Source organism: Rhinolophus sinicus, chromosome 1 (assembly GCF_057876585.1).
Source record: "Rhinolophus sinicus isolate RSI-liver-muscle chromosome 1, RSI-T2T, whole genome shotgun sequence".
Lineage (NCBI taxonomy): Eukaryota > Metazoa > Chordata > Mammalia > Chiroptera > Rhinolophidae > Rhinolophus > Rhinolophus sinicus.
Genome location: NC_142501.1, coordinates 113,938,443 through 113,952,706, shown reverse-complemented (window position 1 = coordinate 113,952,706; position 14,264 = coordinate 113,938,443). Strand labels below are relative to the sequence as shown.

Sequence of the window (14,264 nt, the reverse complement as noted above, 5' to 3'; positions counted from 1 at the left end):
TGAGAAAAAGAAGGGCTGGGAAATGTATAGTGATAGTAAAATTCGATAGGGAGTTTTCCCACAGTGACGGAGCTATGCAATTTGGGTAACGGTAAGGATTCTCAATGTGACTTTTACGTTATACCAGCATGACTTTTATCATACTCGTGCCTGAATGAAATCTTGAATGGATTCACATACTCATTGTAATAGTCATGAAATCTTCCTGGTACCTTTCAGTTTTAAAACTAGATAGTATATGACATACGGTTTTATTTTATTACGCTTTGTATGTTGGTATGGTATACTTGTTAGGAGGGAGTGTTTTCTTCATTTCATTTTTTTTTCACTTACATTCCGTTGACAATCCGTATTATTTTATATTAGTTTCCGGTATACTAGGTTCATCATTTAGACTTAATAATTGTAGAAGTTTTGAAAGTTTAGAATTCATGTTCTCTATCTCAAAACTCGTATAACAAAAGGATTCCACTATATTCTAAATCATTGCTTTGGGAATATATTTAAATATCTTCATCTAATTGAAGAGTACATGTTTTGCATAAAATAATAACCAATTTGAAAAACAGAGATCTTTTTTTTTTCAAGTTTTGTGTTTTAATGGCGTATTTGATTACATGGTATTTGATCCGTGGGCTCCTCGGCCCATATATGCAATAGTGACACAGATTTTCATTCAACTGATATTCTGACATACTCCATCGTCAAATCAACACTTGTTGAGTACCTATTCTGTAACAAGCACGATCTCATTTACTTCTCAGAATAGCCTTGGCAAGGAAGGGAATCCTCATCTTCAGAGATAAGGAAGTGGAGACCAAGTCAGTCTAGGTAGCATGTGTTGCAGTAGCCAGGGAGAACGTTGAGGGTTTGATCCAAAATGCACTTGGCTCCAAAGCTCATGATACTCTTGTCTGCTCCCTATAAAACGTGTCCGTGAGGTCCTATGCCCATTGTCCATGACGCATTGACCAAAGTAAAGAAAGGATCCGTGTCTGCAAAAGACAGGATGCTTTCTTTACTCTGGTCAAAAGCAGAGATTCTTAAAAATCGTGTAATAAAATATCAAGCTTCAGAAAGTTTTTAGTTTTGTTTTTTAAATGTAAAATGTTTCATTTCTGTTACAGTTGACATTCAATATGATGTCAGCCTCAGGCGTACAGCATAGTGGTTAGGCATTTATATAATGTGTAAACTGGTACTCCGATTAGTGTGGAATCCCTGACACCATACTTAGTTATTACAATGTTATTTCCTGTATTCTGTGTGCTGTCCTTGACAGCTACATGACTGTTTTATAACTGCCAATGTGTACTTCTTAATCCTTTTACCTTTTCAAGTTGCTCCCCAACACTCTTCCCTCTGGGCAATGATCAGTTAGTTCTCTGCATCTATGAGTTTGTTTCTTTTTTCTATGTTCATTTATGTTTTTATTTATTTTTACATATCACCGATAAGTGAAACCATGTGGTATTTGCGTTTCTCTGTCTAACTTATTTCACTTCGAATAATACCCTGTAGGTGCACGCACGTTGTCACAAATGGTAAGATTTTATTCTTTGTTACAGCCAAGTAGTATGTTGTTGTATATATGTAGCACTTCTTGTTTATCCAAGACGATGGATACTTCGGTTGCTTCTTTATCTGGAGTATTGTAAATAATGCGACAAGGACCATACAGATGCATACATGTTTTCAAAGGAGTGTTTTGGATTTCTGCGGAGAAAAACTCAGAAGTGGGATTGCTGTGCCACATGGTAGTTCTATTTTCAAATTCTTGAGGAACTTCCATATTGTTTTCCATTGTGGCTGGCCGGATTTGCGGTCATACCAACAGTGCACGGGGGTTCCCTTCACATCCTCACCAACACTTGTTGTTTGTTGATTTATTGATGATGGCGATTCAGACAGTTGTGAGGTGATAGCTGATTGTGTATTTAATTTGCATTGCTCTAATGATTAGTGCACTGAGCATGGTGTCGTATGTCTCTTGGCTATCTGTGTGAGCTCTTTGGAGAAAAGTCTATTCAGGTACTCTTCTGATTTTGTAATTGCATTGTTTGTCTTTCGGTGTTACGTTTTCTGAGTTCCTTATATGTTTTGGATATCAACCCTTTCTCTGATATATGATTGGCAAATATCTTCTCCCATTCGTCCGGTCGTGTTTTCATTTTGTTGATGGTTTCTATTGCTGTGCAAAACTGTTTCAGTTTGATGTCATATATATGGGTCTTGAAGTCCTATCCATTCAGCCACGTTAGGTCCTCACTGGAGCATGTAACGTATTTGTATTTAAAGTAATTGTTATACGTATGTAATTATTGCCATTTTATTATCCATATTTCTTCTCCTCCTCTTCGTCCTCATTCTCCTGTTTCTCCTCCTCCTCCTCTTTCTTTTCTTCCTTCTTCTCCTTCTTCTCTTTCTCTTCCTCCTCTTTCTCCTCCTCCTCCTCCTCCTTCTCCTTCTTCTTCTTCTTCTGTGTCTTGTTCTTTTTTCAAGTTGTCGTTTCACATTTCTTGTAATATTGGTTTGTTGGTGCTGAACGCCATCATCTTTTTCTCTGGCAAGTTTTTACCTCTCCATTGATTCTAAATGAGAGCCTTGCCAGATACAGTAATAGTAATCTTGGTTGTAGATTATAGCTTTTCATCACTTTCAATATTTCTTGCCAATCTCTTCTGACCTGCAGATTTTCTCTTGAGAGATCACCTGACAATCTTATGCGATCTCCATTGTACGTGACTAACTACTTTTCTCTTGATGGTTTTAATATTCTCTCCGTGTCCTACCCCTTTGGAATTTTAATTATGATATGTTTTGGTGTGGGCCTATTTGGGTTCATTTTGTTTGGAACTTTTGTGTTTCCTACGCTTGTGTGTCTATTTCCTTCTCCAGGTTAGGAAAGGTTTCCATCATTATGTATTCTGATAGGTTTTCTTTCTTTTTTTAATTTATTGCGGTGACAATTGTCAGTAAAATTACATGGATTTCAGGAGTACAATTCCGTATTACATCATGTATAAATCCCATTGTGTGTTCACCACCCAGAGTCAGTTCTCCTTCCATCACCATATATTTGATCCCCCTTACCCTCTCCTCCCAACCCCCACCCCCTTACCCTCTGGTAACCACTAAACTATTGTCTGTGTCTATGAGTTTTTGTTTCTCATTTGTTTTTCTTGTTCTTTTGTTGTTTTTGGTTTATATACCACATATCAGTGAAATCATATGGTTCTCTGCTTTTTCTGTCAGACTTATTCGCTTAACGTTATACTCTCAAGATCATCCATGTTGTCACAAATGTTCCTATATCATCTTTTCTTACCGCTGAATAGTATTCCATTGTGTATATATACCACAACTTCTTTAACCATTCATCTATTGAAGGACATTTTGGTTGTTTCCATGCCTTAGCCACCGTAAACAAAGCTGCAGTGAACACTGGGGCACACGTGTCTTTATGTATAAATGTTCTCAGATTTTTGGGGTGGATACCCAGGAGAGGGATTCCTGGGTCGTACGGTAATTCTATTCATAATTTTTTGAGGAACCTCCACACTGCCTTCCATAACGGCTGCACCAGTCTGCATTCCCACCAACAGTGTATGAGGGTTCCTTTTTCTCCACAGCCTCTCCAACACTTGTTAGTGTTTGACTTGCTGATGATAGCCATTCGGACTGAAAGAAATTGAAGAAGGCACAAGAAATGGAAAGACATTCCGTGCTCATGGATTGGAAGAATCAACATAGTTAAAATGGCCATATTACCCAAAGCAATATACAGATTTAATGCAATCCCCATCAAAATCCCAATGGCCTTTTTAAAGAAATAGAACAAAAATATCATCAGATTTGTTTGGAACCACAAAAGACCCCGAATAGCCAAAGCAATCTTAAGAAAAAAGAACAATACTAGAGGTAAGACACGCCCTGACTTTAGCTTGTACTACAGGGCTACAATCATCAAAACAGCATGGTCTTGGCAGGAAAACAGACACAGAGACCAACGGAATAGACTTGAGAACGCAGAAATAAAACCACTTAAATGTGGACAGACAATTTTGACAAAGAAGCTAAAAACATCCAATAGAGGAAAGACAGCCTCTTCAATAAGTGGTGCTGGGAGAATTGGATAGCCACGTGCGAAAGAATGAAACTGCACTGCTATCTGTCACCATGTACCAAAATTAATTCAAAATGGATCAAAGACTTAAGCATAAGACCTGACACAATAAACTGCATAGAAAAAAACATAGGTACTAAACTTATGGACCTTGGGTTCAAAGAGCATTTTATGAATTTGACTCCAAAGGCAAGGGAAGTAAAAGCTAAAATAAACGAATGGCACTATATGAAACTTAAAAGCTTCTGCACAGCAAAAGAAACCATCGACAAAATAAAGAGGCAACCAACTGAATGGCAGAAGATTTCTGCAAACAGTGCCTCCGATAAGGGACTAATCTCCAAAATATTCAAAGAACTCATGAAACTCAACAACCACTAGGTTTTCAATTCGTGCTCTCTCTCCTTCTTCTCCTTTCGATAGCCTTACGAATGTTGTTACACTTGATATTGTCCCAGACATCCCTGAAAGTATTTTCTGTTTTATTTATTTTTTATTTATGTTCATTTTTTTTCTGTTCTGATTGGGTGTTTTCTGCTACCTTGTCTACCAAATCACTATTGGAACCTCTGCTTCACCAAATGTGCTGCTGATTCCATCTATAAATTATTCATTTAAATACTGTATTTTTCATTTCAGACTTTTTTTTTAAGGATTTCTATGTCTTTTTTATATTTGCTGTCTCTCTGTTGAAGTTTTACTTACTTTATGGATTCTTCCCCTAGTTTCATCTCACATCCTTATAACTAGTGTTTTAAACTCTGTATCTGGTATGTGTCCATTTGGTTTACCTCTTTTTCTAGAGTTTTGTCCTGTTCTTTCATTAGGGAAATGTTTCTTTCTCCCTTGTTTGTTCACTGCCTCTCTGTGTGTGTTTCTATGTATTATGTAGATCTGCTAATTCTCCTCATCTTGGCAGCATTGGCTCATATAACAGGTGTCCTGTGTGTCGGGTGGTACAACCTCCCTGGTCACCGGAGCCAGGAGTTCCAGAAGCTCGTGTGGGTGGTGTGTGCCCTCCTGTTGTACTTGAGCCTTATTGCTGTTGGCGCATCAGTGTGTGGAATGGACGCTCAGGACGACTGGCTGTGACTACAGTAGATGAGCTGATGTGTGTGGGCTGACGTCACAGAGTGGGATCGGCTGTAGCAGGGCTCCGGTGTCTGCTCAGTCCATGGCTTGGGCGTGCCATTTGTGGAGCTAATTGGGTGTCGTTCTGGTGTTGCTGAAGCTGATCACCAGGTGTGTTGGATTTGGGGCCTCTTGGGAGGGGCTGTGGGGCAGGCCCAGGTCAGCTGCTGCTTGTGCCCAACCCGGAGCACCCAGTGGAAGCCAGAAAGTGACCTACTTTTGGTAGCTGCCTTTGTGGGTTTGGAGGCCCCTGGGAAAGGCTATGCTGTGACGCAAGACAGGATGATACATAGGATACTAGAAAGAAACGGAGGTCCTCAATAGCATAAGTTGCGGCCTTATTGACTGTCTTAAAACAGAATTGTGATGATGCAACACCTCTGCTTACTGGGTGACTCCCCAGTATGTGAGGGTAAAATTCATATGCTAGCATGACACGTGCCTTCTTTGATTTGGTTCTGAAATGGCAGCGGTATCTCCATCCCATTCTCAGTGTTCCAGGCTTACCCCATCCCTTTGCGGCCCTCACTTGCAACATGTTGTTTCATCCTCAGGCTTTTGCTCCCTCTGCCCTTCTGGATTCCCCTTCATGCCTTCCCTCAGCACCTCGTATAACTGTCGAGATGCAGCCCTATCTTTGCCGCATCTGCTGAGCTCGCCTGGTACAACTGATTGTTGTCTCTTGTATGATCTAACTGTACTTTATTCACTTCAGGTGTACAAGTAGCGAGCGGTACTTTTCTGTTCTTATTTTTTCATGTATTATAATATCTCTACTCCTACTAGAATGTAGGACAAAATGTTTCATTTGTATTTCCAGCTTCCCCTGGGTCTGTGCCTATGATTTGTTGCCTACAGTAAAGTTTTCTTGTCCCACCGATGGATGGACTGAGTGAGTGAGTGAACGAGTAAATGAATATGATGTTTTCTGAAGTTGGGTTTTTCTTTCTTTTTGTTTTCTTTACTAGAAAGAAGCAACCAAGCCGGCAATTGGAAAAAGAGAAAATCGTGTGGCTATTATTGAAAGTGCTCCACAAGACCAAACAAGCAATGATAATTTGACTTGTGTTGACAGTGCACACCAGGATAATATACGTGGTAATTTAGTGACTATCTATGAATTCTTTCTAGCTTAAGCTCTGCTATAAACAAATCTAACATGTGTCGACCCACATGTGATATTCACTTCTTTTAAGCATTCTTTCCTATCTTTTTTTGCAAAAGTATCCCCACTATTAACAACTGCTTCTTCTTGCAAACGCTTCCACCCCCTGAAATTCTTTTCTGCTATTACTTTTATGGAAATAAGCATGACTGAATGTGTATTTAAAATGCACAGTAATATACGTTCACATTAATGTACCTGTGACTCCATTTTATAGTTAAAAAGTCATCATTAGGATTAGGACAAGATGAAGATGAAGAATCACCTTGGGATTCTGAGGTACTGTCTTTCAGAATTATTATTATTATCAATGTTATTTACAAAATCACCATTCTGTGATGTTAAAACGAAAAGGGTGTGCTTTGACTTTACTTTCTCACCTCTGCATTTCCCCATACAAATCATTTTTTGATGGTTTATCCTATAATTAATAAACTAGCTATGTGGTTAATCTAATAAGACAGCGTAGTACAATTCTGCTAACTTGCAAGTTTCACTTTAGGAAGTCAGTGCAGAATAGTATAAAACACGTAGGCTTCCAAGTCTTAAGGAGTCAGTTTGGGATCTGAAGTGAAGTTTACCTAAAAGGTAAAGAATTATTCCAGCTCGACCTATACCCAAATGCATGACTCTGTGGTTTTTGTAGATGTGGAAATGTCCTAATGAGTTTCAGAAAGAAAGAGTTTGGATTGTAGGGTGTTTTTATAATTTGGAACTTGAGAAGATAATGCCTGGGACACCAAAGTATTATTATATTTGTATTGTCAAATAGATCTGCAAGGAACTTTTCTATGGTAGGAAAAGCATGGTGAATACTACTAATATGTTGGATTACACTAACAACAATTTGGCTGAGCGCTGCTTTACTATGTAACAACTGTCTCGTTCAGTTAAAACAGCAGGCATTGAGTCACTTGATGGCAACTGTACTTGCAGTAATGGAAGTACAGTGTAATGATGAGCCAATGTGAGGTGACAGCTGTGGAAAGAGACAGGAGGAGTGTGATCTTCTGATATAGGCAACTGCTGCCTCCTGGCACAGACACTGCGTTTGACGATAAGAACGCAGTAGAATCCTGCATGGGTCACTTGCTAGCTGTGGGGTCTTGGGGCAACTCCTTCTTAACCTGTCGGATGTCAGTGCCCTCATTTGTCATAATGGTACTAATGACTACCTTTGAGGTATGTGGAATGCACAAATGTGGTAACAAATGTGAAAACACTTCGAAAACTGTAAAGGGTGCTATAGAATGTAAAACACAATGATCACAGTGAGATGCAGCGACTTATTAAATATCGGGGACACTTTTTGTAAACCTGTAGGACAATCAAATGGCAGTAGTGTCAAGAACAGAGTGGAAAAGTTAGAAGGGGCACGTGGATTTCTCACCTGGGGGATGTTAAGTTTCAGAGACTGTGATTGGCAATACCCTGTAGATGTGTAGTGTTTTGGTACTTGAGGCTTTGTTGGTGCGAGCTGAATGTTTTCACCTGGAGTAAATTTCTAGTTGGATACCAGCTGTGTGCTGGGCAGTTAGACACTGACTGGAGAAGTTCAGGGGACAGCTGTAGCTGTACAAGCAGAAAAACAAGTGAACGACAGTCCATTATAAGTCACTATATCTGCGTCATTTAAGCAGAATGGAGAATGCTGGGTTAAAGAATATTGTCGGGGGTCGGGCATGGTTGTAGTTGGAATAGGAGTGGGAGTGGAATATCAGTGGTCAGGAAAGATCTTTGTGAGTGTGACAAAAACTGCCAAGTGAAGCATGAGAAGGAGCCAGTCGTGTGAAGATCTAGAAGCAAAACCTGCTGGACAGAGACTGCAATGGATCGCATCTGTCCATCATTGTATTCTAACGTCTTGGAATGGCCAGGAAGAGGAAGTGGGGTAACCATCATCAACCCATTTTTATACTTGTTGTTCTGTGTGGGAAAGAAGTAAAATGTGCATGGTAAGTGTCTGGTACATTTTAGATGATTATAATAAGTAAATGTTCTTATTTTTCCCTGATTACAAATTATTATACTTTTTTGAAAAGTTGCATAACTATATATACCATTTTTCCTATTATTTATTGACACATAATATAATGAAAAGTTTTTCTTATCTCTTTGCCACTTGGGTCAATGATTTTTTCTATCAAAATTTTTGTCAAATAACAGTTCGGTTTCTCCTAGCTCTTGTGGACCTAGATGAAGTACGTTCTAAAATGTTCTGTTTAGACTCAGCTGGACATACACCAAGGTTTCTTACCATGTCAAGCAAGTATCTTGTTTTAGCACTAAAAAACAAAGCTGTGATTAGAAATATGTAACGGTTATATCAAGTGCACTTATCAAAGTATTAGGTTGTTGCGAAAGTAATTGGGGTTTCAAAGGTAAAGAACAAATTGCAAAATTGCAATTACATTTGCACCAACCTAATATTTCCTTAGATACATATTTTTCAAAAAATGCTTTTCTTGGAGGTAAGAACTTTAACATTTTCATCCTGAATTATTAACTAGAGATGGTATGAAGTGTCCATGAGTTACTAATCATCTTGTTTCCTAACCCCTTCAGACCAGCATTGAAGTGGAAGATCCTGTTCCTGAGGAAGCTGTAGGAAAGTACGGTGCGCAACCCTGCAGACCAGGTGCACTTTGTAACACCAATTTAATTTTGGGAAGCAGTACGCGCGGACATTTGGCATGCGTGCAATCTTCTCTTCCTCATTCCTTTTTTTTGTTACAAATTTAATTGAAGGATTTGACATAAGTAACGTGATGTCATTGTTGCTATCGAAGTTTGAGAGAAAAGACATCGACAGGACTAAGAAAATGAGATTTTAAAAGTGTGACTTCACTAAAATGTTTCTCCTCTTGTTTCGATACCCCAAAAAGTCCCAGTTTGGAACCCCTGTGCTTATTAGGGGTTCTCAGGGGTTAATTATCACACTGGAAGATATTTCCAGGGTTTCCAAATGGTTATTTGAATTTTGACGTTTGCCCAGAGTAAGCCTCAGTCGCTACCATGTCAATTGCGTTTTAACTTTACTTCCTCTTAGTGTTGTAACACTGATGCTCTTAAGCCAACCAGATGTTCTGATGAGCAGACACTGGCTGTGCGTGTACATGAACTTATGGAGTCTTTGATTATTAAAAATGAGAGAAGTAATTAATAGTAATGAATATCTGGTAGACACAGTCTTTGAAAACAGTATTTCTGAATCTTTTGTGCCCCGGGATTCTTTTATGCTATTAAAACTTATTGAGAATTCCAAAGTATTTTCTTTTGTCGGTGGTCTCCATTGATAGTTACAATATTAGACTTTAAACCTGAAAATTTTAAAATACGAGCACACACAGGCATGCATTCCTTGAGCCATTAGAGCTACGAGCCAGTCACCATCAGACCTATGATGTTACCATCAGAGCTGTGATATCACGGCTGTGGAGAACTCTACTGTACACTTAGAAGAGAATGAGAGTGAAAATGGCCAATGACAGTCAGTGTTTCTGTGAAAATAGTTTTGACCTTTTCGGGCCCCTCGACTGACTGATCTTGGGACTTTAGGGATTCTCACAGGACATTGGAAACTACTGTTTTAAATGACATACGGGCTCCCTGGTTGTGAAGTGATAAAATAGTTTTAAAGCTTCTCTTCTACAGTTGTGGTTTTCTTTCACTTGTCTTTAAGATTTAAGGTGAGAATTTTGTTTAAAAAGCAAAAGGAAAATAAGTTTGCTATATATTCATTTTCTGTCTCATAGTTCACTGTACTCCTTGGAGCTAGTGTGGACCTAGTTTGATCGTATTTTTACTTGGAAACAACAAAGTCACCCAAGTCTGTCATTTGTCATATGAATTTCTGTTTATGGAAGGGTTAAAAAATGAATTCTGAAGATCTTGAAGCATTTAGAAAAGACTATTTTCTTATAATAAGTAGTTTCTAATTTGTAATAGTACCATGCTTTAAAAGCTTTTTTTCTAATCCCATGTTTGTCACACATATTTGAACTTAAGATAAGTGGTTAGACATGACTTTTGAGAACGACAAAAAAATTCACATCCGGCACCATGTTAACTATTAAGGAAAGCTTTAATTGGAAACACATTACATAATAGAAATTGCTGAGTGACAATAATGAATTAAACTTACCTATGAGAATGGCAATATAGGACACTTAAAATAAAATGTGCTCGGAAGGAGTAGTGTGTTCGGGGAAAAGGAGGACGTGGGACCGCTTCTCTGAAAAAGGAAGTTTTTCAAGATGGTCAACTTTGTGTTATTTTTACCTCCTAATAAATGAAAACTTTATTTTCAGCTTCTTCCAAATGGAATGCTACTTCTTTGACTTTCGATCATGGAACTTCTCAAAGATCCGGGGATTGGAAAGTTGGTGATAAAAGGCCGTTTGCATCACACTCAATGAGCAAACCTCTGTCAGCATCCACAGAGTTTGGACAGATGACCGTAATAGACAAACGAAAGAGTCAGATTGTAGGTGTGTTTCTGTTAGGTAATCATAGGCTCCATGACTTGTGTGAATCACCGCTGCCAGAAAACAGAGAAAGCAAAGAAGGAAATAAAGATACAGAAAGTGTTCAACCCCAGCCCACCTCTATGTAGCCCCATCATAGTTCTGACTTTCCAACAGTCATTTTGTGGCAAAATCTACTTGACGTTTACTCTGTTTATGCAACTTACAACCAAACAGAATGACTTTTAGCAAGACATTGGCATTCTTCCTGAAGCACAGTAACATACGGAAATAAGAAAGAGAATGAGGTGAAAGGGTGATTTCCTTTAGACTAGTATTTAGCGTACACTGGGGAGTGGGCAGCAGGATTATATGTACCACATTGGGACCAGATGGGAAAACTTCAGAAAGATCAAAAGGTTGCCTAGTGAAACAAAACAGTTTTTTAGCTTTAGTTTTATAGCTCGGCATTCACAAGTATTGGTTATAACTTTATTCGATGTAACTGAAAAAGCACCTTTGAAACCAACAACCAAATATTTCTTGGATTTTCTATGGCATTATATAGTTTAGAATTGACTTTTGCAGCAGTATTGGGATTCATTGAGAATTTAGTGCATAGCACTTCCTTCTCAGCTGTGTCCGCAGTCTGTCTCCTCTTCTCTCCCTTCTTCCTTAAACCCCAGTGCTGAATCCTCAATGGTGAAAAGAAATTTTCAGAATAGTAGAGGAAAACATTTCAGATATAAGGAAGGGTGTACACAGATACATGCATCAGAAGTAACAGTCATTGTGGAAACAATGAATGACGTTGCAGTTGAATCTTAGGGTGTTGTTCAAAAGGTACAATTACGAGGTAGAGAACAGAGTATATAGTGCGATTCGATATGTTTGTCCTGTATTTCTAAATTGCGTTTTGTTTCTGATTGTTTTTCCATCGATGTTCAATGAATGAATTGGTGGATTCATTTTTGACACGTTTGTATGCCTTTTACTTTGTGCCATATTACCCAAATGGTTTGTTGAAGTGTGAGCTAATTAGAAGTATTTCTTAAGTAAAGTAAAGTATTCAGGAAAAGATTACGCTTAATTTGAACTCTCAATTGATAAGATGTTATTTTCTGTATCTATAAAGATGATAGCTTTTATCTGACTGTTCTAAGTAGTTCGTTTTAACTAATATGTAGACTTGTCAGCAGGACAACACCTAGGAATGACATCGGAGGAAGGGCAAGCGAGGCTTGATGGAAATGAAAAGAACTACACACGTGTATGTAAAATTTAAGCTTAAATTTCTAGTATAATATGGTTTTCTGTGCTTTAATAATATAATAGAGTCCAATTGAAATTACCTTTCAAGCTAGCCTTTTAGAGTCACACGGTCATAATTGAATGATATGTATAACATTTGAACTAGTTAGAAAACTTAAAATATTGTTAGCATCTATACATATTCACAGCTCAACTTTATCCTTGAATTGAGGCAAAAAATAGTAATAATAAAGTCCTGAATATTGTTTGCTCCTTTAATTTTTATAACTCCCTTACATAACAAAGAAAGTAACATCAAATATTGAATCACGTGATGAGACAGTTGAAATTATGAACCATGTGAAAATGATGGCCACTGATTCGGGCTCACGTGAAAGGAGTCAGTGGTTCAAAATGTGCAGTTCCCTATGGCTTGTCACTAAGGCCAAGGTTAGAGATGGATTCTTCCTTGTGACCTCTGTGTAATGGACGTCTGAGTCTACATTCAGAGAGAGAATGGGGTCATGCAATCAACTCAACTGACTTTTAAGAGAATCACGCTTTCCAGGATGGGACCTTTGGTTATTAGGGCACAAACAATAACTTTCTAATTCCTTTCATTTCAGTGTAGGAAATCAGTAAATGTGACTTAATTTTTGATCTGCTCTTATGAGTGGGTGTTGAATAAGTTAGAATTGGATGCAACAGATAACTATGTCAATGTATAACACTATCATAGTGTATAATTTGTATTAATATGTAGGAATTTACTTCTCTTACTGATTGATGTTAATGATGTGGGCTCCTAATTAAAGTTTGCCTATTCTCCAGTTATTAATCTTTAAAAGATATTCTTAAATTCACTATAGGGGCTCACTATTTAAGATGTGGTGTGGTGAACTATTTTAAGTGAGGAAGCCTCTGTGACATTAAAAATCATTTACTGTTTCATTTTTGGGGTGGGTTTAACATATAAGCGATTGTTTAGTGCAAACGGTGACAAAATTAGTTTTGCGGGTTCATGTTTTTCTTCTAATTTAGACTAAGGCAACTTATTTTTCACTCTCTAGTTACAATCCAATAATTTAGGAATAAGTAAACGTAGATTAAGATTTTTAACAGTTAAATTTTAGTTACATTCTAATTTTTCTTTGTTCCTATTCGATTCTCTAGGTTGTACAAAAGGAAAACGACACGCAGAGGCCACTTTCTCAAGAACAGGACAACAGAATATTAGAAGATGCAATTCTGACCAATTGCCTTCAACAACAAAAGGAGACAAAAATAAATCTTAAGAAAATGAATTCTGAGGTATTTTGTTTAGTTATTTTCAAATATGTGTGTGCGTATTTGTGTATGGACATATTTTGAAAACCAATGTTGTACCTATGGGAATTCTAGAGGATGTTAAAGGTGTGTGTGTGTGTGTGTGTGTGTATTTTAGGGGAAGTGAGATTTTCCGTCCATTGCAATAAATGATATTCTTGACTGAAATCCATTTATGTCCAACAATCAAGTAGTGACGTTCCCAATGTCTCATCTATAGGGGAGGCTTTCAATACTTTTTACATGGATCAATGAGCTTTTTACAATCTCAACTCTATTGCTACTGAGAACAGAAGTTTCAGTTTGAGGCAGGGATTTCATCCCCTTGCTGTGTTAGCAGAGAGGTTAGTTTTCACTTCCACTGATTGTAAGGAGTAGAAGCATAGCCAGGTCAGAGACCGTCTTTTAGATCTCCTTGTCCTGCTTTTGAGAAAAGTAACAATTTGCTCCCAGTAGAGTCCTACTTCAGTACTAGGAACTTTTGAAGATATTGGATGCCACGATACATACTTAGTGATAATTTAGTGGTGAGTATTTTATTCAAAGAAGTCAGTGTATTTTCCCCTATTTCACATTTATTTCTCCTTTCAACATCATGAAAGGGAAATAACACTTATTGCAGCAGCAAATAATCTCACTATTTTCTAAGAAGAGCTCTATAATTTTTAGCTTATTTTCCCTGAGTATTTTGAAATCTAAGGCGTCTTTTGAATTTATATGTTTACACTAGAAGAGCAGCAAGCATACTATTGTAGAGTCCAAAGTCCTGGGGAAAATCCTGACCTTGCTCCTCTTTTCA

General features: G+C 37.9%; 1 protein-coding gene across 1 annotated transcript in view; it reads left to right on the top strand.

Annotated features, from left to right (window-relative positions):
- Nucleotides 1-6,291: 6,291 nt before the first annotated feature.
- Nucleotides 6,292-14,264, top strand: part of LOC148759212 (ankyrin repeat domain-containing protein 26-like) — a 36,464-nt gene continuing 28,491 nt past the window's right edge. The window contains exons 1-4 of the mRNA XM_088802422.1: nucleotides 6,292-9,060; nucleotides 10,733-10,912; nucleotides 12,088-12,158; nucleotides 13,313-13,450. Coding sequence (XP_088658548.1) covers nucleotides 10,837-10,912; nucleotides 12,088-12,158; nucleotides 13,313-13,450 — 285 coding nt within the window. The 5' untranslated portion in view covers nucleotides 6,292-9,060; nucleotides 10,733-10,836. The remainder of the gene's footprint in view (nucleotides 9,061-10,732; nucleotides 10,913-12,087; nucleotides 12,159-13,312; nucleotides 13,451-14,264) is intronic.